At 42.2% G+C, this 27,221-nt stretch overlaps 2 protein-coding genes across 6 annotated transcripts in view; one reads left to right on the forward strand and one right to left on the reverse strand.

Moving 5' to 3' along the window:
- MTG1 (mitochondrial ribosome associated GTPase 1) overlaps nucleotides 1-27,221 on the forward strand; it is a 536,307-nt gene that overhangs the window by 189,522 nt on the left and 319,564 nt on the right. The gene's annotated exons all lie outside the window — the stretch shown is intronic.
- Nucleotides 1,928-6,487, reverse strand: LOC141055116 (uncharacterized). Its single transcript, XM_073552081.1, has 2 exons — nucleotides 5,713-6,487; nucleotides 1,928-3,240 (listed from the first exon to the last, which is right to left on the reverse strand). Exons 1-2 carry the CDS (start codon nucleotides 6,485-6,487, stop codon nucleotides 3,218-3,220), a joined length of 798 nt encoding a protein of 265 aa, XP_073408182.1. The 3' UTR covers nucleotides 1,928-3,217.

Here is a 27,221-nt window from a genome sequence, read left to right on the forward strand (position 1 = left end):
CATTGTAGGCATTTACTACAGGCCGCCTGTGCAAGCTGAAGATATGGATGAACTCTTTATGCATCAAATGGCCAAGTTCTCCAAAAAATATGACATAGTTGTCATGGGAGATTTCAACTATCCAGACATTTGTTGGGAATCTCTCTCAGGCAAAACTAACAGGTCAAGGAAATTCTTATCCTCTCTTGCTGACAACTTTATCTTCCAAAAGGTAGGGGAGAAAACAAGGGGAACTGCTACCTTGGATCTAATCCTTAGAAACAGGGAGGAAATGGTTGAGGAGGTAAAAGTGGCTGGAACCCTAGGAGGTAGCGACCATGCTATTTTAGAATTTTGGATAACTAGAGGCGGAAGACCTGTGAAGACTCAGACGTCAAGGTTAGATTTCAGAAAGGCAGATTTTAAGGGATTCAGAAAGAGAATTGGAGGGATCCAATGGCTGGATATCCTTAAAGACAAAAATGTCCAGGAAGGATGGGAAATCTTGAAAAATGAAATTCTCAAAGCACAGTTGTTAACAATTCCGAAAAGAGGGAAGAATAGGAAGCATTTAAGGAAACCAGGATGGGTGAACACAGAACTTAAGCACATGCTGAAAAGGAAGAAAAAAATGTTTATAAAATGGAAAGAGGGAGGCATATCTAAAGAAGAATATAATGCTGTCTGCAGAACCTGCAGGGCACAAATCAGATTAGCTAAAGCTGAAAATGAATTGAGGCTTGCAAGAGATGTCAAAAGCAATAATAAAGGATTTTCGGGATATGTCAAAAGTAAAAGAAAAGTCAAAGATGCTATAGGATTTTTACAGGATGAAAATGATGAAATGGTAAGACAGAATGTTGAGAAGGCTCAACTTTTAAATTCCTATTTTGCATCTGTTTTCTCTCAGAAAGGAAATGTAACACCAACTGTTATTCACTGTCCTATTAAGGGAATAGAAGAATCCAGGATATCTATAAACAGAAAGATAGTGAGGAAACACTTAGCTAACTTAAATGAATTCAAGTCTCCAGGTCCAAATGAATTACACCCCAGAGTACTGAAGGAGATAGCAGAAGAAATTTTTGAACCCCTCTCCATAATCTTTGAAAATTCTTGGAGAACAGGAGAAGTGCCAGAAGACTGGAGAAGAGCAAATGTTGTTCCTATCTTCAAAAAGGGGAAGAGGGTGGACCCAGGCAACTATAGGCCGGTGAGTCTGACTTCTATACCAGGAAAGATCTTTGAACAAATTATTAAACAACATGTATGTCAATACCCGGATAAGAATGAAGTGATCAAACAGAGTCAGCATGGGTTTGTAACTAATAAGTCATGTCAGACTAACTTAATTTCCTTCTATGACGGTATCACTGATTGGGTGGATCAAGGAAATGCTGTAGATATAGTATATCTTGACTTCAGCAAAGCATTTGACAAAGTCTCTCATACAATCCTTATTGAAAAAATGACTAAGTATGGAATGGACAAGGCAACTGTTAGGTGGATTCATAACTGGCTTAGTGATCGGACCCAAAGAGTGGTCGTAAATGGCTGCACATCCAGTTGGAAGAATGTCTCAAGTGGGGTACCACAGGGCTCTGTCCTGGGCCCTGTATTGTTCAACATCTTTATCAACAATTTAGATGAAGGAATTGAGGGTAAACTGATTAAATTTGCTGATGACACAAAGCTAGGAGGGATAGCTAATACTAGAGAAGAGAGAGAGAGGATTTAAAAAGATTTAAATAAACTGGAGAAGTGGGCAGCAACTAACAGAATGGTTTTTAACAGGGAGAAATGCAAAGTACTACATCTGGGCAATAAAAATGAAAAAAGCATATATAGAATGGGAGGAATAGGGCTAAGTGACAGCACATGTGAAAAAAGTATAGGAGTAACCCCGGCACACTAATAACATGAAAGTAAAGTCTTTTCAACGACAGTCTTTAATTGTTGTGATTTTATTGATTGTGAAAAAAAGGGTGGTGTTACAATCCAAAAAAGAGTGGTGTTACAATCCAACGTTTCAGCTCTACTTCTCGAGCTTTCATCAGGGATATGACTACAATATATACAATAAAAGAACAAAAATCAATAAACAAACTTTATAAAGTATTATAAAACCAAAAATCTAGTGATAGGTGATACATAAGGTGGGGACAGTGTCATACATCCTTTGTGAAGGTGTGTATGGATCTATAATGATGTGAGGCCAGTGAGTATGTATTGTGGTGTGATACGGTGAACATGTGAGAGGTTGAACAGAGGAATAGAGTGAAGGTGTAAGGAGTTGAAAAGCATGAATGTGTAGGTAGTGTTGAGAAAGGGCATTAGGGGACAGTGAAGTGGAGTGGGAATAAAAATGAGGTCATCTAAGGAGGCAGTGTGTAAGGGGTGCTCTTGGAAATGTTAAGGCATAAGGTATAAATACCTAGATCCTTGGTTTTGAGGTGTGTGTATAAGTGGTATAGGTTTGCCTTTGTAATCCAGCTGCTGGAACGGTACCTATAGTAACAACTGAGAAAGGGTATAGGTTAAGGAATAGCAAGGTATATAGAAAGAAAAGATATAAAAGAAAGTTTTAGGGGTCACATACCGATGTGTAGGGTCAGCACGTGACTCCCGTCCTAAGGACAAAAAAGCAGGTCAATAAGCTGAGATGGAGAAAGGAAACCCAGTCTATGAAGACTGTAGGGCACCATTACCTTGTGTCCTAAATCTAGTCAGGTGTGGAGGAGGCCGGAAGTGCATGTGGCTTAGTGCAGTGATGTTAAATACTGTCAAGCACTTCCTGATTGGGTGGGGAAGGGGCGGGAATGGGGGGAAGGGCCATCGCCATCTTAGTGAGGTCAAAAATGTCTGAATGAATGTACTGAGCATGTGCAGGGCGGGGATAGAGAATGAGCATGTTTTGACTTGACAGGAAGTGATGTGGCAGTCACCATCTTGGTGAGGTCAAAAAATGTCAGAATGAATGTACGGAGCATGTGCAGGGCGGGGATAGAGAATGAACATGTTTTGACTTGACAGGAAGTGATGTTGGCAGTCGCCATCTTGGTGAGGTCAAAAATGTCAGAATGAATGTACTGAGCAGGTGCGAGCCATCCAGGAAGTGAAGTAAAAAAGGGAGGGTTGTGAGGAAATGTCACATGCATACAGGCGGCCATTTTAACGGTGGGACTGTGCTGAATTCATGCATGGTGATAATTTCAGTGCTGGTTGTGCCTATCAGGTTTCAGAGAAACTTCCTTTTCCTGCCTAAAAACAAAGAAAGGTAATTAGAGCAAGGTTTACATACAAAGAGTAAAATGGCGTTCATATTAACACACTTATGTCAGAAATATCTCCTATAAACCAAAAATCGTTGTGTAGGAAAAGAACTTATTTGGTAGTGATTTTAAACTCCTGATGAAAAACAAAACTAATTCACTATGAAGTGGAATTTAGAAGGGATTAATAATACATTTCAGACTCTCTATTGAGACCGTGTGGATGGAGGGTATTTAGGTGATATATCCAATACGCTTCACGCTCTTTGAGCGTTTGGATTCTATTACCCCCTCGTCTGGGTACAGGGATTTGTTCGATAACCTGAAATTTCAGTTGGCTTACAGAGTGTCTATTTTCCACAAAATGGGCAGGAATTGGTAAAAGTGTGTTCTCACACCGGATGGTTGATTTATGTTTGGAGATGCGGTCTTTCACATGCTGGGTGGTTTCCCCAACGTATCCTAGGCCGCATGGGCATTTGATTAAATAGACGACAAAATTTGAGTTGCAGGTAAAATAGCCATTGATCTTGTACCGTTTGCCGGACCTCGGATGGGTGAATGAATCGCCTTTACTAACATTCGTGCATTGTGCGCAACCCAAACAAGGGAAGGCTCCGTTGCGCACCGTGCTAAATGTCTTCTGCCTGAATGTCTTGAAGTGGGAGCCCACGTCGGCTCTAACCAAAGTGTTTTTTAGGTTCTGAACCCGCTTATGGCAGATGAGAGGAGGATTTTGGAAATTTTCAATCCCCGGGTAAGCCTTTTCTAGTAGGGGCCAGTGTTCAAGGACTGCTTTTTTGATCAGAGGAGAGAACGGGTGATAGGTGTTGATGAACTTAACCCTATTCTCTACATCACAGTCACGTTGGGTAATTCTGGTTTGTTGTTCAGCGTTAATTTTGGGGTATCCTCTTGTTTGAAACTTTTCAGTCATCTCGTCATGTCTCATTTGCCTGATATCAGGTGTTTAGACTATGCGGTCAATTCTGTCATGTTGGGATTTAGGTAGAGCTATCTTCACGTGTCTTGGGTGACAACTGGACCAGTGTAGTAGACTATTACGGTCTGTAGGTTTGACGTAAAGGTCACTTGTAAGGGTGCCAGAGTCAGTTTTAGAGATCATGGTGTCAAGGAAACTGACAGACTGTGTGTTGGAATGTGAGGTAAAGGTTAGTTTCGGTATACTCTGGTTGAGGTCATGTACAAAATCTGTGAGGCTATTGGTGTCACCTGTCCATACACAAAAGATGTCGTCTATGTATCTGAGCCAGGTAAGAGCATGTTTTCTATATAGCTGATGTGTGTAGACAAAGTCAGCCTCAAATTTACACATGAAGATGTTAGCGTACGGGGGGGCTACATTCGCCCCCATCGCGGTACCCCGTGCCTGAAGGTAGAATTGGTCCTCAAAGAGGAAATAGTTGTTGTTGAGGACCAATTTGAGTGTATCGGTACCGAACAATTTCTGGGGTTCGCTAAGAGAGGATTGTAAATCTAGGAACCATCTGACAGCCTCGATGCCAAGATCGTGATCTATACTAGTATATAGGCTGTTGACGTCTAGACTGGCTAATAAACAAAAGGAAGGAATGTCATGGAGGGTTCTAACGTGGTTCAGAAAATCACCGGTGTCTTTGAGATAAGATGGAATTTTTGGTACTAGTGGAGTGAGGATCTTTTCCAAGGTTATTGACAGGGGTGAGAGGATAGAGTCGGTAGATGCCACTATGGGTCTACCGGGGGGCTTTTCCAAATTTTTATGTATTTTGGGGAGTATATAAATGACTGGAGTTATGGGACTTTGTTTGTGCAAATACTCTGCCAGTTTAGAATCAATTGTACCCAAATTTAAGTGGAAGTTGATCAAATTGTCTATCTTTCTCTCTATGGAGTAGATAGGATTCGTGGGGATGGGTCTGTATGTCGTGACGTCAGAGAGTTGTCTCTGGATTTCAGACAGATAGTATTTCTTATCCAGTACTACAATGGAGCCACCTTTATCAGCAGGCTTTATGACAATGTCCTTGTTGTTTTTAAGACTTTTCAGTGCTAATGATTCTTCTCTATTAAGGTTATGCTTAAGGTGGTATTTACCATGTTTGATTTCATCTATATACTTATCCACAGAAGCATTAACAAGTGAAATATACGTCTCGACAGAATGATAGAGGCGAGGTGGTTGAAACGTGCTCGGGATCTTGAGTCCGAGATCTTTAAGAATAAACGTCTCTTGGGTGCTGGTTCCCGAGGAGAAAGGTACCTGGTTGGTGTTTGTCTCCGCCATCTTTGTCAAAATGTACCTTAAGTCTCAAAGAGCGGTAAAAACGATTTAACTCTTGGTGTACGAGGAACGGATCAAAGGAGGGAGTGGGACAGAATGAGAGGCCCCTCTGGAGAACTCGGATCTCGGCAGGTGAGAGACAATAGGTAGAGATGTTGAAGACAAGATTGTTCTTACCTGAGATCGAGTATTGGGGCGTGTATCCCTCTGGGGGTCCTCGTCTCTTTTTTTCTTCTTCCTCCTCGTCTGAAACTGTGTTTGGAGGTGCCGGGGGTTTCTTGCGCGGGTCGAAAAAAGACTTGGGCGGTTTCCCACCGCGTCCTCCTCTGCCGCCTCGTCCAACTTGACCACCATCCGAACCTGAAGAACCTGATGAGCCATATCGGTTTCTGTAAGGGGGACCATCTGGAAGTGTGGTATAGTTCCATCTATAGACCTGGTTTTTGAGATAGTCGTCCTGGTCTCTCAGAAACTTGTTCTTTTTTCGTGTTTTCAGTTCATTGGTGTAGTCTTGTAGAGTTTTGTTGGCTCTTGCCTTAAGGCTAGCGAGATCTGTTGGAGAAAGGGTGTTATTCAACTGATTTTCGATAGCAGCAACCTGATCTTTCACCTTCTGTATTTTCTCCTGGAGAAATTTGATGGTCAACACCATTAAATCTATAGAGCACTTATTTAGAATATTTTCAAAAAGTTGACAATATTCCTCATTGTCACTGAAGAGGGTTGGTCGTAACGAGACCCTGAGTCCCCTCGGAATCCGCTGTGCCTTCGTGTATTGAGCTAAAGTATACGCATGCAATTCAAAAGATGAAAGTTTCTTCAATTCCTTTTCATAATCCCTCGATTTCACCTCACGGGTAGGGATATTCAGGAAATTGTCAGTTTCTCTGACCGTAGAAAGAATACTAGATCTTTCTTCTTCGTTGAAGGAGAAGACACCGAAGGAGGCCATGAAAAATTGAGAAAATATGGTTTAGAGGGGGAGACAACTGTCTAAAATAGATCAAATATAAAATAGATATGACAGGCTCAAACCCCAACTTAGGTGCTCTGGGAAAAAACAAGACTAAAGTATAGGAGTAACCCCGGCACACTAATAACATGAAAGTAAAGTCTTCTCAACGACAGTCTTTAATTGTTGTGATTTTATTGATTGTGAAAAAAAGGGTGGTGTTACAATCCAAAAAAGAGTGGTGTTACAATCCAACGTTTCAGCTCTACTTCTCGAGCTTTCATCAGGGATATGACTACAATATATACAATAAAAGAACAAAAATCAATAAACAAACTTTATAAAGTATTATAAAACCAAAAATCTAGTGATAGGTGATACATAAGGTGGGGACAGTGTCATACATCCTTTGTGAAGGTGTGTATGGATCTATAATGATGTGAGGCCAGTGAGTATGTATTGTGGTGTGATACGGTGAACATGTGAGAGGTTGAACAGAGGAATAGAGTGAAGGTGTAAGGAGTTGAAAAGCATGAATGTGTAGGTAGTGTTGAGAAAGGGCATTAGGGGACAGTGAAGTGGAGTGGGAATAAAAGTGAGGTCATCTAAGGAGGCAGTGTGTAAGGGGTGCTCTTGGAAATGTTAAGGCATAAGGTATAAATACCTAGATCCTTGGTTTTGAGGTGTGTGTATAAGTGGTATAGGTTTGCCTTTGTAATCCAGCTGCTGGAACGGTACCTATAGTAACCACTGAGAAAGGGTATAGGTTAAGGAATAGCAAGGTATATAGAAAGAAAAGATATAAAAGAAAGTTTTAGGGGTCACATACCGATGTGTAGGGTCAGCACGTGACTCCCGTCCTAAGGACAAAAAAGCAGGTCAATAAGCTGAACCTAACCTTTACCTCACATTCCAACACACAGTCTGTCAGTTTCCTTGACACCACGATCTCTAAAACTGACTCTGGCACCCTTACAAGTGACCTTTACGTCAAACCTACAGACCGTAATAGTCAGGCAAATGAGACATGACGAGATGACTGAAAAGTTTCAAACAAGAGGATACCCCAAAATTAACGCTGAACAACAAACCAGAATTACCCAACGTGACTGTGATGTAGAGAATAGGGTTAAGTTCATCAACACCTATCACCCGTTCTCTCCTCTGATCAAAAAAGCAGTCCTTGAACACTGGCCCCTACTAGAAAAGGCTTACCCGGGGATTGAAAATTTCCAAAATCCTCCTCTCATCTGCCATAAGTGGGTTCAGAACCTAAAAAACACTTTGGTTAGAGCCGACGTGGGCTCCCACTTCAAGACATTCAGGCAGAAGACATTTAGCACGGTGCGCAATGGAACCTTCCCTTGTTTGGGTTGCGCACAATGCACGAATGTTAGTAAAGGCGATTCATTCACCCATCCGAGGTCCGGCAAACGGTACAAGATCAATGGCTATTTTACCCGCAACTCAAATTTTGTCGTCTATTTAATCAAATGCCCATGCGGCCTAGGATACGTTGGGGAAACCACCCAGCATGTGAAAGACCGCATCTCCAAACATAAATCAACCATCCGGTGTGAGAACACACTTTTACCAATTCCTGCCCATTTTGTGGAAAATAGACACTCTGTAAGCCAACTGAAATTTCAGGTTATCGAACAAATCCCTGTACCCAGACGAGGGGGTAATAGAATCCAAACGCTCAAAGAGCGTGAAGCGTATTGGATATATCACCTAAATACCCTCCATCCACACGGTCTCAATAGAGAGTCTGAAATGTATTATTAATCCCTTCTAAATTCCACTTCATATTGAATTAGTTTTGTTTTTCATCAGGATTTTAAAATCACTACCAAATAAGTTCTTTTCCTACACAACGTTTTTTGGTTTATAGGAGATATTTCTGACATAAGTGTGTTAATATGAACGCCATTTTACTCTTTGTATGTAAACCTTGCTCTAATTACCTTTCTTTGTTTTTAGGCAGGAAAAGGAAGTTTCTCTGAAACCTGATAGGCACAACCAGCACTGAAATTATCACCGTGCATGAATTCAGCACAGTCCCACCGTTAAAATGGCCGCCTGTATGCATGTGACATTTCCTCACAACCCTCCCTTTTTTACTTCACTTCCTGAATGGCTCGCACCTGCTCAGTACATTCATTCTGACATTTTTGACCTCACCAAGATGGCGACTGCCAACATCACTTCCTGTCAAGTCAAAACATGCTCATTCTCTATCCCCGCCCTGCACATGCTCAGTACATTCATTCTGACATTTTTTGACCTCACCAAGATGGCGACTGCCACCATCACTTCCTGTCAAGTCAAAACATGCTCATTCTCTATCCCCGCCCTGCACATGCTCAGTACATTCATTCAGACATTTTTGACCTCACTAAGATGGCGATGGCCCTTCCCCCCCATTCCCGCCCCTTCCCCACCCAATCAGGAAGTGCTTGACAGTATTTAACATCACTGCACTAAGCCACATGCACTTCCGGCCTCCTCCACACCTGACTAGATTTAGGACACAAGGTAATGGTGCCCTACAGTCTTCATAGACTGGGTTTCCTTTCTCCATCTCAGCTTATTGACCTGCTTTTTTGTCCTTAGGACGGGAGTCATGTGCTGACCCTACACATCGGTATGTGACCCCTAAAACTTTCTTTTATATCTTTTCTTTCTATATACCTTGCTATTCCTTAACCTATACCCTTTCTCAGTGGTTACTATAGGTACCGTTCCAGCAGCTGGATTACAAAGGCAAACCTATACCACTTATACACACACCTCAAAACCAAGGATCTAGGTATTTATACCTTATGCCTTAACATTTCCAAGAGCACCCCTTACACACTGCCTCCTTAGATGACCTCACTTTTATTCCCACTCCACTTCACTGTCCCCTAATGCCTTTTCTCAACACTACCTACACATTCATGCTTTTCAACTCCTTACACCTTCACTCTATTCCTCTGTTCAACCTCTCACATGTTCACCGTATCACACCACAATACATACTCACTGGCCTCACATCATTATAGATCCATACACACCTTCACAAAGGATGTATGACACTGTCCCCACCTTATGTATCACCTATCACTAGATTTTTGGTTTTATAATACTTTATAAAGTTTGTTTATTGATTTTTGTTCTTTTATTGTATATATTGTAGTCATATCCCTGATGAAAGCTCGAGAAGTAGAGCTGAAACGTTCGATTGTAACACCACTCTTTTTTGGATTGTAACACCACCCTTTTTTTCACAATCAATAAAATCACAACAATTAAAGACTGTCGTTGAAAAGACTTTACTTTCATGTTATTAGTGTGCCGGGGTTACTCCTATACTTTAGTCTTGTTTTTTCCCAGAGCACCTAAGTTGGGGTTTGAGCCTGTCATATCTATTTTATATAGCACATGTGAAAAGGACTTGGGTATACTAATAGATCACAGACTGAATATGAGTCAACAGTGTGATGCAGCAGCAAAAAAGGCAAATGCAATTCTAGGATGTATTAACAGAAGCATACAGTCTAGATCACGTGAAGTCATTATTTCCCTCTACTCCTCTTTGGTCAGACCTCATCTGGAATACTGTGTCCAGTTTTGGGCACCACATTTTAAAAAAGACATCAACAAACTGGAGCAAGTTCAGAAAAGAGCGACCAGAATGGTGACCGGTCTGCAAACCCTGTCTTATGAGGAAAGGTTGCAGGATTTGGGAATGTTTAGTTTGCAAAAGAGAAGACTGAGAGGAGACTTAATAGCTGTCTACAAATATCTAAAGGGCTGTCACATTGTAGAAGGATCAACTTTATTCTCATTTGCACAAGGAAAGACTAGAAGCAATGGGATGAAACTGAATGGGAGGAGACACAGATTAGATATTAGAAAAAACTTTTTGACAGTGAGAGTGATCAATGAGTGGAACAGGCTGCCTCGAGAAGTTGTGAGTTCTCCTTCAATGGAAGTCTTCAAACAGAGGCTGGACAGACATCTGACTGGGATGATTTAGCGAATCCTGCTTTGAGCAGGGGGTTGGACCAGATGGCCCAGGAGGTCCCTTCCAACTCTGCGATTCTATGATTCTATGCCTTGATCATGTCGATCATTGCCAGCGGTCCAGAGTCCGATGCCATTGTGCCTTTACCTGTACCTAGGTGTGCCACCTGGCACGTACTATGCTATGGACCTTGGTGTGCCCACACGCGCACCTTGCACGTTTTGCTTGTTTTCATGTTTGCACTGAATGTGATCCTGAAAATCTTAATGAAGATACCTTGCACTTACCTCTTGTCTTGTTTCCTGCCTGTCCCTGGTCGTCAGACACTCCCGTAGTGTCCCCCTGAGCCGGCTGTCTGGTCCCAGCAGTCGTGGTGGCTCACCCCCTTGGTCTTGCCCCTGACACTCCCTGTACAGGGGGTGGGTTCTCACTAGGTCAGCTCGCCCTAGGTTGGTGGGTGCCACGGCCCAGAGGGTCCACTCTAAAAAGGAAAATGGGCTCAGCAGAAGCCGAGTCCGTCACAGAATTCTCAGGCCATGGACTCCACTGGTACCTCGGCCACCTGTCTGATGAAGAATCTGCGCTGTCTCCTGAACTTGCTTGAAAATTGGCGGTACCCCGGCCACTTTTCTGATGGAAATGATGGCAGCCAGAGTAAGAAGACTTGCTTGTCTACCCGCAGTCCTCCCCACTGGATCCCCGTGTCTCGTCCGCGGCTCCTGTGTCTTGACCGGTGCAGGTATTAGACCGCCCCGTCCTATGTTCAGGGCCTGAGTATTGTGTTGCTTCCCTGCATGGCCGCTTGGTCTGCTGGGTCGCTCCCTCTATTCTGTGCCCTTGTACTTTGCGCTGTCGTGCGTCTCTGCACACGCTCCGTGCTCGTTCTCCGTCTCTTGTCCCGTGCCTTGTCTTATGTTTGTCCATTGTGCCATGTTCGTCCTTGTCCTGCTTGGACTTGTAGTCCTGTTATTCTCTGCCTTGCCTGTTTTCGCTGTGCCTTGTTTCGTACCTTGCCTTGCTCTGCCTTGTTCCTCCCTATGTTCTCAGTCTTTGCTTGCTCTGCCTTGCTCTCTCCTATGGTGCTCTGTAGTGCTCCCTGGCACACGCACCATCCCTCCTTTCTTTCCTTTTGTGCTCTTTTCCATGTCTAGTCCCAAGGCTCTGCCTTGACCCGACTCTGGGCTTCAGCCTATGCTCCGCTGCTAGACTCTTTCCTATTATGCTCTCTTGCACGTTTCTAGGCTAATCCCAAGGTTCTCCCTTGACCCGGCTCTGGGCTTCGGCCTACGCTCCGCTGCTAGCTCTGTTCTTGCTCTGACCTGATTCCGTGTTTCTGCCTATGCTTCCGTCCCTGTTTCCGTACACTGCCTAAGCTCTGTCTTGTTTCTCGTCTTGTCTTCCCTTGCTCTGTTTCTTCGTGTGCCCTTTGCATGCGCCTGGCCTTCCTAGCCTCCTGTTTGTGCCTCAGTCATGCCCGCCCTAGCTGTGCCCGCCTGCTTGTGCCTCAGCCGTGCTCGTTGGTCAGTGTCAGCTGTGTCGTCTGCCATGCCTCACTCAGGTTCTCTGGAGTCTTGCCCGTCTGTCAGTGCTGCTGCCCGATCAGCTAGCCAGTGCCCCAGCCGTGCCCTCTGTGCTCCCTTGCATCTCACGCTGTTTCTGCACTGTGCTCTACGTGCTCTCTATAGCACGCGCAGGCCTCGCCTGCACATGGCATACCTCCCCGTGCTTCTTTAAAAGTGCGCGCAGGCTTTGCCATGTCCCCTGTCGTGCCCTCTTGCACGCACAGGCCCTAACCCTGTCCTGGAACCCTGACCCTGGCGTGCCTCTCTGCATGTGCAGGACTCTGCCTCGCCTGACCCTGGCGTGCCTCTCTGCACGCGCATGACTCTGCCTCGCCTGACCCTGGCGTGTCTCTCTGCACGCGCAGGACTCTGCCTCGCCTGACCCTGGCATGCCTCTTTGCACGCACAGGACTCTGCTTTGTTACCTTGTGCCTTGGCGTGTCTCTACACACGCACTCTCTTACCTTCTGCTTTGGCGTGTCTCTACACACGCACCCTGTCTCGTTTTGTGAACCCTGGCGTGTCCCCTACACACGCACCTTGCCTTGCACCTAGCCTTGAACCCTGATGTGTCCCCTACACACGCACCTAGCCTTGGACCTTGGCGTGTTCCGTAACACGCACCATGCCTGGATATCTGACGTGCCTCCTTGCCTGAACCCTGGTTTGCCTGCCGGATGCCCGGAACCTGCCGATCGCTGCCAGAGATCGTAAGATGGTTGACTGCGGCCTGATGTCCGGAGCTGATGTCCGCAGCCTGATGCCTTGATCATGTCGATAGTTGCCAGCGGTCCGGAGTCCGATGCCATTGTGCCTTTACCTGTACCTAGGTGTGCCACCTGGCACGTACTATGCTATGGACCATGGCGTGCCCACGAGCGCACCTTGCACGTTTTGCTTGTTTTCATGTTTGCACTGAATGTGATCCTGAAGATCTTAATGAAGATACCTTGCACTTACCTCTTGTCTTGTCTTGTTTCCTGCCTGTCCCTGGTCGTCAGACACTCCCGTAGTGTCCCCCTGAGCCAGCCGTCTGGTCCCAGCAGTCGTGGTGGCTCACCCCCTTGGTCTTGCCCCTGACACTCCCTATACAGGGGGTGGGTTCTCACTAGGTCAGCTCATCCTAGGTGGGTGGATGCCACGGCCCAGAGGGTCTACTCTAAAAAGGAAAATGGGCTCAGCAGAAGCAGAGTCCGTCACGCTCCCTCATCCCAGAATACATTGCTTCAATTCCACAATGCATTGCTCTGTTAAAGATACAGGCTGTAAAGCTATTAAAGACACAGCTATAAATTCAGCCAACACTTGATGGTGCTAACTAAACCAGCACATAATGCAAACATAATTTGCCCTATGTTCAGAGGGCAGAACAGATTGATAATTATATATTACATGCAAGAAATATTGATTTTATTTTTTTTAAATATTTTTTACAATTTTAAAAAAGGTTTTATTTAATTCTTACTTTTAGACTTTGTCCTACTATGGGACACTCATTTTGTGTAGCTGCTCGCTTCTATAGCATGCATATCTGCATGCTATAGAAGCTGTCAGCGCTGCAGCTTCAATACACTGACCTGAGAGACTTCCTGGTCATCACTGCGCATGACAGGGAGTCTCTCAGGTCTGGAGACCTGGACATCAGGTGCCCATGCCAGCGATCAGGACCCCGCATCATGCTGCGGGGTCTCCGATCCAAAGGCAGAGGGGCATTCAGCCCCTCTGCCGACTTCGGAACGCTGCGATCATGTTTGATTGCAGTGTTCTGCGGATTAAAGGGCTGGGAGCGGTCCGTGACTCAGTACCAGGTGTCATCTGTGAGTATCAGCTGACACCCGGCCGCGATCAGCCGCGCTCCCCCCATGAGCGCGACTGATTGCCTATGATGTACTGTTCCGTCCATTGTAATTAAGTCCCAGGGCACATGGATGGAATAGTACGTCTAATATCAGAGAGGGGTTAAAGTAAGAAAAACTCACAAATGCCACAATGCTTACTGACATATATTGAAACTGACAAAAGTAATTTTCAAATAAAATTTACTGTCAAATAATGCAAATCAGACATTGCGTTAGAATCGTGTTTAAGCAGAAAAATGTAAATACAAAAACTAGTGAAAATAGCCTGTACTATGTTTTTACCTCTAGAAAGGTTTGAAAATAACTTGACCATAGAGACATGCTAAAATAAAGTTTATCCTGTAATTAGCAAAACCAGCATCTACAAACTTGTAATTGGTCAATCTGTCTGTTTGAAGGGGGAAAAGTAGTCACTGTGCCTTTTGCGGTCATGGTGTATACCACAATGAACATGGACAAATACTAGAAATTAAAACTAATAAACTTTATTTTAAATTGATTAAAAAGGGACTTGGTCCATTTTAAAAAATGCACATATACAAAAACACAAACACAAACAAAGAAACCGCTAAATGCGGTAAGACCAAACTTCAGAAACTTTCCGGTTTACTCTTAGTGTCGTAGTCCAAATAATACACAGGCACTCCTTCAGAGTATCCGCTTAGTATAAATTTGTTTGGAACAAGCACTCTCTTATAGTGCCGTAAATTGTCTATATTAAATCCATTGCTTTTAAATCGATGTGTTACTTCTGTGTTACATCCATCATTCACACTCACAATGATTTTTGACAATTTTTACAACAACAGCCTATACTATACACAATGGCATGGCACACAGTCTGAGATTCTTCAACTCGGTGTGAACCTATACATTGCTCTACTTATGCAGTTCACCACCTCCACAGACTTCTTTTAGAAAAAAAAAATCTCGTATATCATGGAGAGATGTCACCCAAATATTTCTCAGTAACTGCTTCCTCCATGTGACGCTCCCTTCTCCCTACGCGTTTCACCGTCCAGATCATCAGGGGAGTCTCTGGGTCAAAACTTAATACCTTCATGGAAAAAGTGCCATCACAGGGCTGTTCATTTGCTTGCTTTTTATAACATGCACTCATTAGTATGTTCCCGCCTCCTACAAGTAGGCCGGGTGTATGCCCATGACCACTTCCTGTTGATGCGTTACCATAGTGATAGACCTATTGCTCTTATGTTTCCAATACCACCTTCTGACTCATTCAAATTAAACCCTTATCACAGGTGTACTTAGACATATTACTAATCTATGATTACGCAGGAATCAACCTTCTCATAGGGTATACACTCATGCGCGCTCTTTATACTTCGTTCAGCTTATCGGGTTGCCTGGTAACGCGCTGACGTCACTCCTCTCTCCTTCCTTTCTGGCGTGGACGCACCGCGCCTGCGCGCTCTACCGTGTCAAGTCCAACCCTCTTTCCTATGTCAGAGCGCCTATTTCCTCCCATCACTGAGTCACCATCCAGGGGCACACCGCGCCTGCGCACTCCATATGCAGCCGCTTCTTAAAAGCTCCATCCTCTGAGTGCATATAATCCCATCACACGGTTATCACACGGGAGCATTTGTATATCTATCTACCCTTCACATGCGCTTCATCTAATACTTTCTTTGTGTCTGTCAGCTTATGTCAATTTTCATATAAGTATAATCAGCGTTATTTAACGAAGCGACAGTATATGAAGACTTTAGTATTTTTTTACAAAGTCAATAACGATCTATAACCGCATATAATTACAATTAACATATTTTAGCGTTATATGGCAGAAGTCCCCTGCTATTTGATAGTAAATGGCATATATATACTTTAATCACTATTATTAACGGAAGTGTTCCCTCTACAATCCCCAGGATACATGTGGGCATAGATTTTACCCTTGTATAAGATATTGGAGTTAATACATAAGTCTTTTTGGGCATACTTCACAAATTCATCATCCGATATTGAGATCTTTAAGTAATAATACTCTGTTTCAATACTTCTTGATTTTCTCTTTTCAACTATCTCAATCGATCACCTAGGACTATGTACAGTACTTGACTTGGACTTAATACATCTACCTTCGAGACGAAGCTTCTTGTCGTCTCTTTGTCTCACTTTAGTTTATTAAACGGCTTACCCCACACTTAAGGGAACAAAAAAAGACCATAAGTCCTATTAAAAAGGCGTAACCCCTTCGGTCTCCCTCCAGAGTAACCCCACTACCCTTTAACCCCTATACAGGGATCTGGCTTTACGTGGGGCACAGTGGAGTTTGTCCTCTGGGGCTCAGCATTCATTGTATGTGGTAGGATAGGTTATAAAAAAGCCGCAAAGGATAGTTGGTCGTTCAGGCCTGTTGGTTGGAGTGTCCTCAACCAGAAAATCCATTTACATTCTTTCTGGAGGATCACTCTATCCCAATCTCCTCCTCTATGGGGGTAAGGAACTTTCTCAATCCCAATAAATTGAATTTTACTATAATCACCTTGATGTATCCTATTGATGTGGTTTGCTATGGCTGTATCTCTTCGATTCACCACATCACCAACATGTTCACGTATCCTCTTCCTGAACTCTCTTCTGGTTTTCCCTACATATTCCATCCCACATATACAGGTTGCCTTATAAATCACCCCACTAGTGCGACAATTAATAAACTGTCTAATAGTGTAAATTTTCTTGTTGTTCGTACTCATAAAAGTTTTCCCTTGCGTTACTGACTGACATGCTATACAGTTACCGCATCTATAGCACCCTTTTACCTCCCTTTCTAACCAGGTGCGTGCTGGAATCTCTCTGAAATGACTGTGCATGAGTCTATCTTTTAAAGATTTATTCTTTTTATATGTCACTTGTGGTTTGGAGCCTAACGTTTTCTCAATATCTGTATCCATTTTAAGGACTGGCCAGTGTCGTTCTAAAATTTCTTTGAATTTTTCTGACCCATTCGAGAACTTAGTAATAAACCGTGTGACCTTTGTCTTTTTTTTTCTTTTTTCCTTAATAGTTCTTTTCGATCTTTCTTTAAAGATTCCCCATAAGCGGCCTTCAAAACATGATCTGGGTATCCTCTCTCCCGGAATCTCTCCCTCATATCATCGGCTTGTTCTTTAAATTTCTGAGGGTTTGAGCAGTTACGACGTAACCTCAAATATTGTTCTTTTGGTATCCCTCTTTTTTGTGGAAGAGGATGATTGCTCTCCCATCTTAGAAGTGAGTTAGTAGCTGTTGGTTTCCTATAATTGCTCGTTTCTAGGATTCCATCAATTCCCTTTTTGACACACACATCCAAAAATCTCATTTCTGATCTATGTACCTCATATGTGAATCTAAGGCCTAAATCATTACAATTAAGGTCATTCACAAAAGAGACAAATTCAGATTCTGTGCTCCTCCAAATCACAAAAATATCATCAATATAGCGTAGCCATAGGGCTACGCTATCATGTCGAGAATTCATATCGTTAAACACAATTTTTTCTTCCCACCAGCCCAGGAGCAAATTTGCATAAGTGGGCGCACATGGGCAGCCCATTGCAGTGCCCCTGAGCTGGTGGAAGTACTTATTCCCAAAGAGAAAGACATTATTTGTAAGGCAGAATTTCAAAGCTTTTAAAACGAAATCATTGTTTCATAAAGAAGCGTACCCGAGACTTAAGATAGTATTCCACGGCCATCAGGCCTTTTTCGTGGGGTATCGAGGAGTACAAAGCCTCCACATCTATGCTCCCAAAAATCATGTCTTCCTCAAGGCATATACCATCCAATCTACATAGAAGATCACCTGTATCTCTAATATATGAACTCAAGTTCATCACAAAAGGTCTTAATATCTGGTCAAGATACATTCCTAGATTCTGGGTCACACTATTAATACCTGCCACTATGGGTTGACCCTTTAAAGGGGTAAGACCTTTATGGATTTTTGGGAGGCAGTAAAAAGTCGCCATAGTAGGATGTGAGGGAATCAGGAAGTCTTTCTCTTTTTTATCAATGACTTCCGAATCAAAGCCTTCATTAACTAACATCCTAAGAGAATCACATATACTCACTATGGGGTTAGATGATAATATCTCATAACTCAACCTGTCCTCTAATATAGAGAGGCACATGTTCTTGTAACTAGACGTATCCATAACAACAATGTTCCCTCCTTTGTCGGAGCTTTTTATAATGACACTCCTGTCATTCTCAAGTCTCTTTAGACTTTCCATCTCCTCTTTTCCCAGGTTATAGAATCTTGAGTTCAAGAGATCTCCTGATTTCATCAAATCATTTGTAACAAGATTAACAAAGATATCAATTGAGTTAACATCACCTGTGGGGGGGGCAAACCGTACTTTTTTTCTTTAGGTCTGTAAATGGGCCCTCACCTCTAAGATTAGGATTATCATCCCCCAGGTGAAACAGGAACCGTACATCCTGTAATAAATCTTCGGAGATACCCAGTTCTTGGGAAAACCTCTGATCTTGTTTAGAAAAATGCTTTTTCCATTTTAATTTACGGGCAAACAGGTGTAGATCTTTCACTGTTTCAAAGATGTCTATGTCTGACGTTGGTACAAAAGAAAGGCCTTTACTAAGCACACACATCTCAGTTTCAGTCAGGGGGCGTTGTGATAAATTAATTACCTCTGGCCCTCTGGTCCGCTGTGTGGATTTAAGCGGTTTCTTATTGGATAACTTAGGTCTAAAAAATCTCTCTTCGGTGACCTCTTATGGGAGCCTCTATTAAATTTACCCCTTTTGTCCTCCTCTTCCTCTACCTCTGAAATGTCTTGATCTACTCTGTGTCAGAAAATTCTGCCTCTGATGAGGATATATCAGTTTCTATTGGTCTATTATTCCTGACTACTTGTACTGAGTAGGCTTTATTATCTCTAAACTCTTGGAGATCTCTATTATATAACTTGTGTTTCTTCTCTTTCAAATGGTACTGAAATTTTTCCAGAGTGTTTTGCAGATTGACCTCTTTTACAGAGAAATCAGACTCACTCGAATATTTTTTCGTGATCTCAATCTGCTCTCTGAGATTCTGTAAGTTTATTAAGATTACTTTTTTCTTCCTCTAAGAGGAGTCTCATAAATCTGATTGAACTCTCCGTTGCCTCTTTTTCCCACTTGGTGAGTAGGGATGCACTCCTATATCTGAAACCTGGGGTGAGGGTAATCCTCAGATGGCGAGGTACAATGCCTGATCGTATATAATTCTCAAGACTCTGAACCTCCCACCATGAGGCTATCTGATCCCTATAGATTTTATCCAGTTCTTTGAAAGCCGCACTATATGTCGGGGTATATCTTTTTTGTGTAAACACTTTATCAGAGAAAACTTCTTTGGCCTCTGTAATCCATAGGTTTGTATCAATACCTGTAGTCAAGAAACCTGCCATAACCTATACTTATACGGTTTTCAGCAAATGATCTACTAGCTAGAAATAATATCTTCACCAGCAAGCTAGACAAATACTAGAAATTAAAACTAATAAACTTTATTTTAAATTGATTAAAAAGGGACTTAGTCCATTTTAAAAAATGCACAAGTACAAAAACACAAACACAAACAAAGAAACCGCTAAATGCGGTAAGACCAAACTTCAGAAACGTTCCGGTTTACTCTTAGTGTCGTAGTCCAAATAATACACAGGCACTCCTTCAGAGTATCCGCTTAGTATAAATTTGTTTGGAACAAGCACTCTCTTATAGTGCCGTAAATTGTCTATATTAAATCCATTGCTTTTAAATCGATGTGTTACTTCTGTGTTACATCCATCATTCACACTCACAATGATTTTTGACAATTTTTACAACAGCCTATACTATACACAATGGCATGGCACACAGTCTGAGATTCTTCAACTCGGTGTGAACCTATACATTGCTCTACTTATGCAGTTCACCACCTCCACAGACTTCTTTTAGAAAAAAAAAATCTCGTATATCATGGAGAGATCTCACCCAAATATTTCTCAGTAACGGGTTCCTCCATGTGACGCTCCCTTCTCCCTACGCGTTTCACCGTCCAGATCATCAGGGGAGTCTCTGGGTCAAAACTTAATACCTTCATGGAAAAAGTGCCATCACAGGGCTGTTCATTTGCTTGCTTTTTATAACATGCACTCATTAGTATGTTCCCGCCTCCTACAAGTAGGCCGGGTGTATGCCCATGACCACTTCCTGTTGATGCGTTACCATAGTGATAGACCTATTGCTCATATGTTTCCAATACCACCTTCTGACTCATTCAAATTAACCCCTTATCACAGGTGTACTTAGACATATTACTAATCTATGATTGCGCAGGAATCAAACTTCTCATAGGGTATACACTCATGCGCGCTCTTTATACTTCGTTCAGCTTATCGGGTTGCCTGGTAACGCGCTGACGTCACTCCTCTCTCCTTCCTTTCTGGCGTGGACGCACCGCGCCTGCGCGCTCTACCGTGATTCCCTCACATCCTACTATGGCGACTTTTTACTGCCTCCCAAAAATCCATAAAGGTCTTACCCCTTTAAAGGGTCGACCCATAGTGGCAGGTATTAATAGTGTGACCCAGAATCTAGGAATGTATCTTGACCAGATATTAAGACCTTTTGTGATGAACTTGAGTTCATATATTAGAGATACAGGTGATCTTCTATGTAGATTGGATGGTATATGCCTTGAGAAAGACATGATTTTTGGGAGCATAGATGTGGAGGCTTTGTACTCCTCGATACCCCACGAAAAAGGCATGATGGCCGTGGAATACTATCTTAAGTCTCGGGGACGCTTCTTTATGAAACAATGATTTCGTTTTAAAAGCTTTGAAATTCTGCCTTACAAATAATGTCTTTCTCTTTGGGAATAAGTACTTCCACCAGCTCAGGGGCACTGCAATGGGCTGCCCATGTGCGCCCACTTATGCAAATTTGCTCCTGGGCTGGTGGGAAGAAAAAATTGTGTTTAACGATATGAATTCTCGACATGATAGCGTAGCCCTATGGCTACGCTATATTGATGATATTTTTATGATTTGGAGGAGCACAGAATCTGAATTTGTCTCTTTTGTGAATGACCTTAATTGTAATGATTTAGGCCTTAGATTCACATATGAGGTACATAGATCAGAAATGAGATTTTTGGATGTGTGTGTCAAAAAGGGAATTGATGGAATCCTAGAAACGAGCAATTATAGGAAACCAACAGCTACTAACTCACTTCTAAGATGGGAGAGCAATCATCCTCTTCCACAAAAAAGAGGGATACCAAAAGGACAATATTTGAGGTTACGTCGTAACTGCTCAAACCCTCAGAAATTTAAAGAACAAGCCGATGATATGAGGGAGAGATTCCGGGAGAGAGGATACCCAGATCATGTTTTGAAGGCCGCTTATGGGGAATCTTTAAAGAAAGATCGAAAAGAACTATTAAGGAAAAAAGAAAAAAAAGAAGACAAAGAGGTCACATGGTTTATTACTAAGTTCTCGAATGGGTCAGAAAAATTCAAAGAAATTTTAGAACGACACTGGCCAGTCCTTAAAATGGATACAGATATTGAGAAAACGTTAGGCTCCAAACCACAAGTGACATATAAAAAGAATCATAGAATCGTAGAGTTGGAAGGGACCTCCTGGGCCATCTGGTCCAACCCCCTGCTCAAAGCAGGATTCGCTAAATCATCCCAGTCAGATGTCTGTCCAGCCTCTGTTTGAAGACATCCATTGAAGGAGAACTCACCACTTCTCGTGGCAGCTTGTTCCACTCATTGATCACTCTGTCAAAAAGTTTTTTCTAATATCTAATCTGTGTCTCCTCCCATTCAGTTTCATCCCATTGCTTCTAGTCTTTCCTTGTGCAAATGAGAATAAAGATGATCCTTCTACAATGTGACAGCCCTTGAGATATTTGTAGACAGCTATTAAGTCTCCTCTCAGTCTTCTCTTTTGCAAACTAAACAATCCCAAATCCTGCAACCTTTCCTCATAAGACAGGGTTTGCAGACCGGTCACCATTCTGGTTGCTCCTTTCTGAACTTGCTCCAGTTTGTTGATGTCTTTTTTAAAATGTGGTGCCCAAAACTGGACACAATATTCCAGATGAGGTCTGACCAAAGAGGAGTAGAGGGAAATAATGACTTCACGTGATCTAGACTGTATGCTTCTGTTAATACATCCTAGAATTGCATTTGCTTTTTTTGCTGCTGCATCACACTGTTGACTCATATTCAGTCTGTGATCTATTAGTATACCCAAGTCTTTTTCACATGTGCTGTTGCTTAGGCCTATTCCTCCCATTCTGTATATGCTTTTTTCATTTTTATTGCCCAGATGTAGTACTTTGCATTTTTCCCTGTTAAAAACCATTCTGTTAGTTGCTGCCCACTTCTCCAGTTTATTTATATCTTTTTGAATCCTCTCTCTCTTCTCTAGTATTAACTATCCCTCCTAGCTTTGTGTCATCAGCAAATTTAATCAGTTTACCCTCAATTCCTTCATCTAAATCGTTGATAAAGATGTTGAACAATAAAGGGCCCAGGACAGAGCCCTGTGGTACCCCACTTGAGACATTCTTCCAACTGGATGTGCAGCCATTTACGACCACTCTTTGGGTCCGATCACTAAGCCAGTTATGAATCCACCTAACAGTTGCCTTGTCCATTCCATACTTAGTCATTTTTTCAATAAGGATTGTATGAGATACTTTGTCAAATGCTTTGCTGAAGTCAAGATATACTATATCTACAGCATTTCCTTGATCCACCCAATCAGTGATTCCGTCATAGAAGGAAATTAAGTTAGTCTGACATGACTTATTAGTTACAAACCCATGCTGACTCTGTTTGATCACTTCATTCTTATCCAGGTACTGACATACATGTACCTGGATAAGAATAAATCTTTAAACGATAGACTCATGCACAGTCATTTCAGAGAGATTCCAGCACGCACCTGGTTAGAAAGGGAGGTAAAAGGGTGCTATAGATGCGGTAACTGTATAGCATGTCAGTCAGTAACGCAAGGGAAAACTTTTATGAGTACGAACAACAAGAAAATTTACACTATTAGACAGTTTACTAATTGTCGCACTAGTGGGGTGATTTATAAGGCAACCTGTATATGTGGGATGGAATATGTAGGGAAAACCAGAAGAGAGTTCAGGAAGAGGATACGTGAACATGTTGGTGATGTGGTGAATCGAAGAGATACAGCCATAGCAAACCACATCAATAGGATACATCAAGGTGATTATAGTAAAATTCAATTTATTGGGATTGAGAAAGTTCCTTACCCCCATAGAGGAGGAGATTGGGATAGAGTGATCCTCCAGAGAGAATGTAAATGGATTTTCTGGTTGAGGACACTCCAACCAACAGGCCTGAACGACCAACTATCCTTTGCGGCTTTTTTATAACCTATCCTACCACATACAATGAATGCTGAGCCCCAGAGGACAAACTCCACTGTGCCCCACGTAAAGCCAGATCCCTGTATAGGGGTTAAAGGGTAGTGGGGTTACTCTGGAGGGAGACCGAAGGGGTTACACCTTTTTAATAGGACTTATGGTCTTTTTTTGTTCCCTTAAGTGTGGGGTAAGCCGTTTAATAAACTAAAGTGAGACAAAGAGACGACAAGAAGCTTCGTCTCGAAGGTAGATGTATTAAGTCCAAGTCAAGTACTGTACGTAGTCCTAGGTGATCGATTGAGATAGTTGAAAAGAGAAAATCAAGAAGTATTGAAACAGAGTATTATTACTTAAAGATCTCAATATCGGATGATGAATTTGTGAAGTATGCCCAAAAAGACTGTTATGTATTAACTCCAATATCTTATACAAGGGTAAAATCTATGCCCACATGTATCCTGGGGATTGTAGAGGGAACACTTCCGTTAATAATAGTGATTAAAGTATATATATGCCATTTACTATCAAATAGCAGGGGACTTCTGCCATATAACGCTAAAATATGTTAATTGTAATTATATGCGGTTATAGATCGTTATTGACTTTGTAAAAAAATACTAAAGTCTTCATATACTGTTGCTTCGTTAAATAACGCTGATTATACTTATATGAAAATTGACATAAGCTGACAGACGCAAAGAAAGTGTTAGATGAAGCGCATGTGAAGGGTAGATAGATATACAAATGCTCCCGTGTGATAACCGTGTGATGGGATTATATGCACTCAGAGGATGGAGCTTTTAAGAAGCGGCTGCATATGGAGTGCGCAGGCGCGGTGTGCCCCTGGATGGTGACTCAGTGATGGGAGGAAATAGGCGCTCTGACATAGGAAAGAGGGTTGGACTTGACACGGCAGAGCGCGCAGGCGCGGTGCGTCCACGCCAGAAAGGAAGGAGAGAGGAGTGACGTCAGCGCGTTACCAGGCAACCCGATAAGCTGAACGAAGTATAAAGAGCGCGCATGAGTGTATACCCTATGAGAAGGTTGATTCCTGCGCAATCATAGATTAGTAATATGTCTAAGTACACCTGTGATAAGGGTTTAATTTGAATGAGTCAGAAGGTGGTATTGGAAACATGAGTAATAGGTCTATCACTATGGTAACGCATCAACAGGAAGTGGTCATGGGCATACACCCGGCCTACTTGTAGGAGGCGGGAACATACTAATGAGTGCATGTTATAAAAAGCAAGCAAATGAACAGCCCTGTGATGGCACTTTTTCCATGAAGGTATTAAGTTTTGACCCAGAGACTCCCCTGATGATCTGGACGGTGAAACGCGTAGGGAGAAGGGAGCGTCACAAGGAGGAACCCGTTACTGAGAAATATTTGGGTGAGATCTCTCCATGATATACGAGATTTTTTTTTTCTAAAAGAAGTCTGTGGAGGTGGTGAACTGCATAAGTAGAGCAATGTATAGGTTCACACCGAGTTGAAGAATCTCAGACTGTGTGCCATGCCATTGTGTATAGTATAGGCTGTTGTAAAAATTGTCAAAAATCATTGTGAGTGTGAATGATGGATGTAACACAGAAGTAACACATCGATTTAAAAGCAATGGATTTAATATAGACAATTTACGGCACTATAAGAGTGCTTGTTCCAAACAAATTTATACTAAGCGGATACTCTGAAGGAGTGCCTGTGTATTATTTGGACTACGACACTAAGAGTAAACCAGAAAGTTTCTGAAGTTTGGTCTTACCGCATTTAGCGGTTTCTTTGTTTGTGTTTGTGTTTTTGTACATGTGCATTTTTTAAAATGGACTAAGTCCCTTTTTAATCAATTTAAAATAAAGTTTATTAGTTTTAATTTCTAGTATTTGTCTAGCTTGCTGGTGAAGATATTATTTCTAGCTAGTAGATCATTTGCTGAAAACCACAATGAACATGGACTAAAGAAATCTAAGAAGAGTGTTGACACCAAACCATCTCTAAAAGGCTTAATGTTCCTGTTACTACAATTACACTTATTATTTAGGCTTTTAAGGTCTGTTACTGTATCCATCCTCCTAGGGGCGTGGTCACGAGGAAAACTGACAAATGGATGAGACTGATGATACGAATGGTAGTCAAAGACCCAAGAACAACTTTCAAAAGAGATTAGAGGTGAAATTCCAAGGTCAAGGTACATCAGTAATTGATCGCACCAGCGATCAATGTCTTGGCTGAAGTGGACTTTATGGAAGACGACCAAGGGGGAAACCAGTGTTGAAAGCAAATCTTAAAAAAGCCAGACTAGCACTAGCCAAAATGCATATTGACAAGCCACAAAGCTTCTTGGAGAATATCCTTTGGAGAGATGAGACAAAACTGGATCTTTTTGGCAAGTTCATCAGCTCTATATTTACAGACGCAAAAATGAAACTTATAGAGAAAAACATGGAGCAGACTTTTGGCTATGTTTTTGGGCTGTGAAATGTGATACACAGTGTCAGAAAGCTTGTTCTGCGTTGCAGGTCATGGGTCCTGCAAAAGGGTAATTGTGCAAAACAGATAAAAATGTTCAATAGCTAACAGCATTGGACTATTGTGAAGTGGGCTTAATGAGCCCTGAACTAAATCCTATTGAACAACTGTGGAAGAAGCCGAAACATGCCATCTAAAGAAGTGCCTTCACACCTGAAGCAATTTGCTCACGTGGAGTGGGATAAATACCTGGAAACAAGTACATTAGTCTAATTAAAAGTTACAGAAATCGATAGCTTGCAGTGTTTGCCTCATATTTGTGCAATAAAATATTAACCCTTTCCCGACATTGGATGTACTGGTACGTTCTATTTTGAACTGTGTTCCCGCAAATGGGCATACCTGTACATCCTGGTGATTATAAGTCTTTGGTGACAGCTGAGCCCCATTAGTAACAGCCAGTGCCGGCAGCCACCCTGGATGTTTATCCCTCAAAATACTGTGGTAAGTATCGATCGCAGCATTTAGAAGGTTGAGAGAGGGACTGTGTTCTCATTCGATCAACAATCCGATGTTTACCATGACTGCAGGAGGTCAAATAATGACCTCCTGGTTTGCTAGCTATGGTGGGTGGCTTGTTTGTCCATGCCAAGAGCATAGAATAAAAGGTGGTTTGTCAGTGTAACATTGACGGGTCTAATGCATTGCAATGCATGTCCATTGCAGTACATTAGACCAGTGATCAGACTAATAAAAGCTAAAGTCCCATAGCTGAAGTAAAAAAAAAAGTTAATACTCCACCACACACACACTCATTAAAAATTACTAATATTTATGCAATAACAAAAATAAGCAAAAAATATATACTTATTTGGAATTCCCATTTCCAGAACAACCTGATCTACAAAACTGTGATTCTAATTAACACTAAGAAAAATAAATGTGGCAAGAATCAAATGTAAATAGCAATGGTATCCATAATAATAATCTTTAGTTATATATCGCCAACATATTCTGCAGCGCTTTACAGTTTAACTGTTTCAAAACACAAGTCATAAGTAACAACGTTAACAATACAATAATTAAAGCAAAATAAGACAACCCTGCTCGTGAGCGCTTACAATCTGCAATGAGGTGGGGGAGATACAAAGTACAGGTGTGTATTTATAGTGATGTATTTACAATGTTGGTCCAGCCATCTTGAGGGAGTGAGGGATGGATGGAGATAGTGAATGGGCTACACACGCACACTTACACATAGAATGATTTTGATTAGTGAACGTGATAGGCCGCTCTGAACAAATGTGTTTTGAGGGAGCGCCTGAAACTATGCAAATTGTGGATAGTCCTAATTTCTTGGGGTAGAGCATTCCAGTGGAGTCTTGGAGTCGGGAGTGGGAGGTACGGATTAGTGCAGAGTTT

This window comes from Dendrobates tinctorius, unplaced genomic scaffold, assembly GCF_039654945.1.
Source record: "Dendrobates tinctorius isolate UK_male_01 unplaced genomic scaffold, ASM3965494v1 ptg000184l, whole genome shotgun sequence".
NCBI classification, from domain to species: Eukaryota; Metazoa; Chordata; class Amphibia; order Anura; family Dendrobatidae; genus Dendrobates; species Dendrobates tinctorius.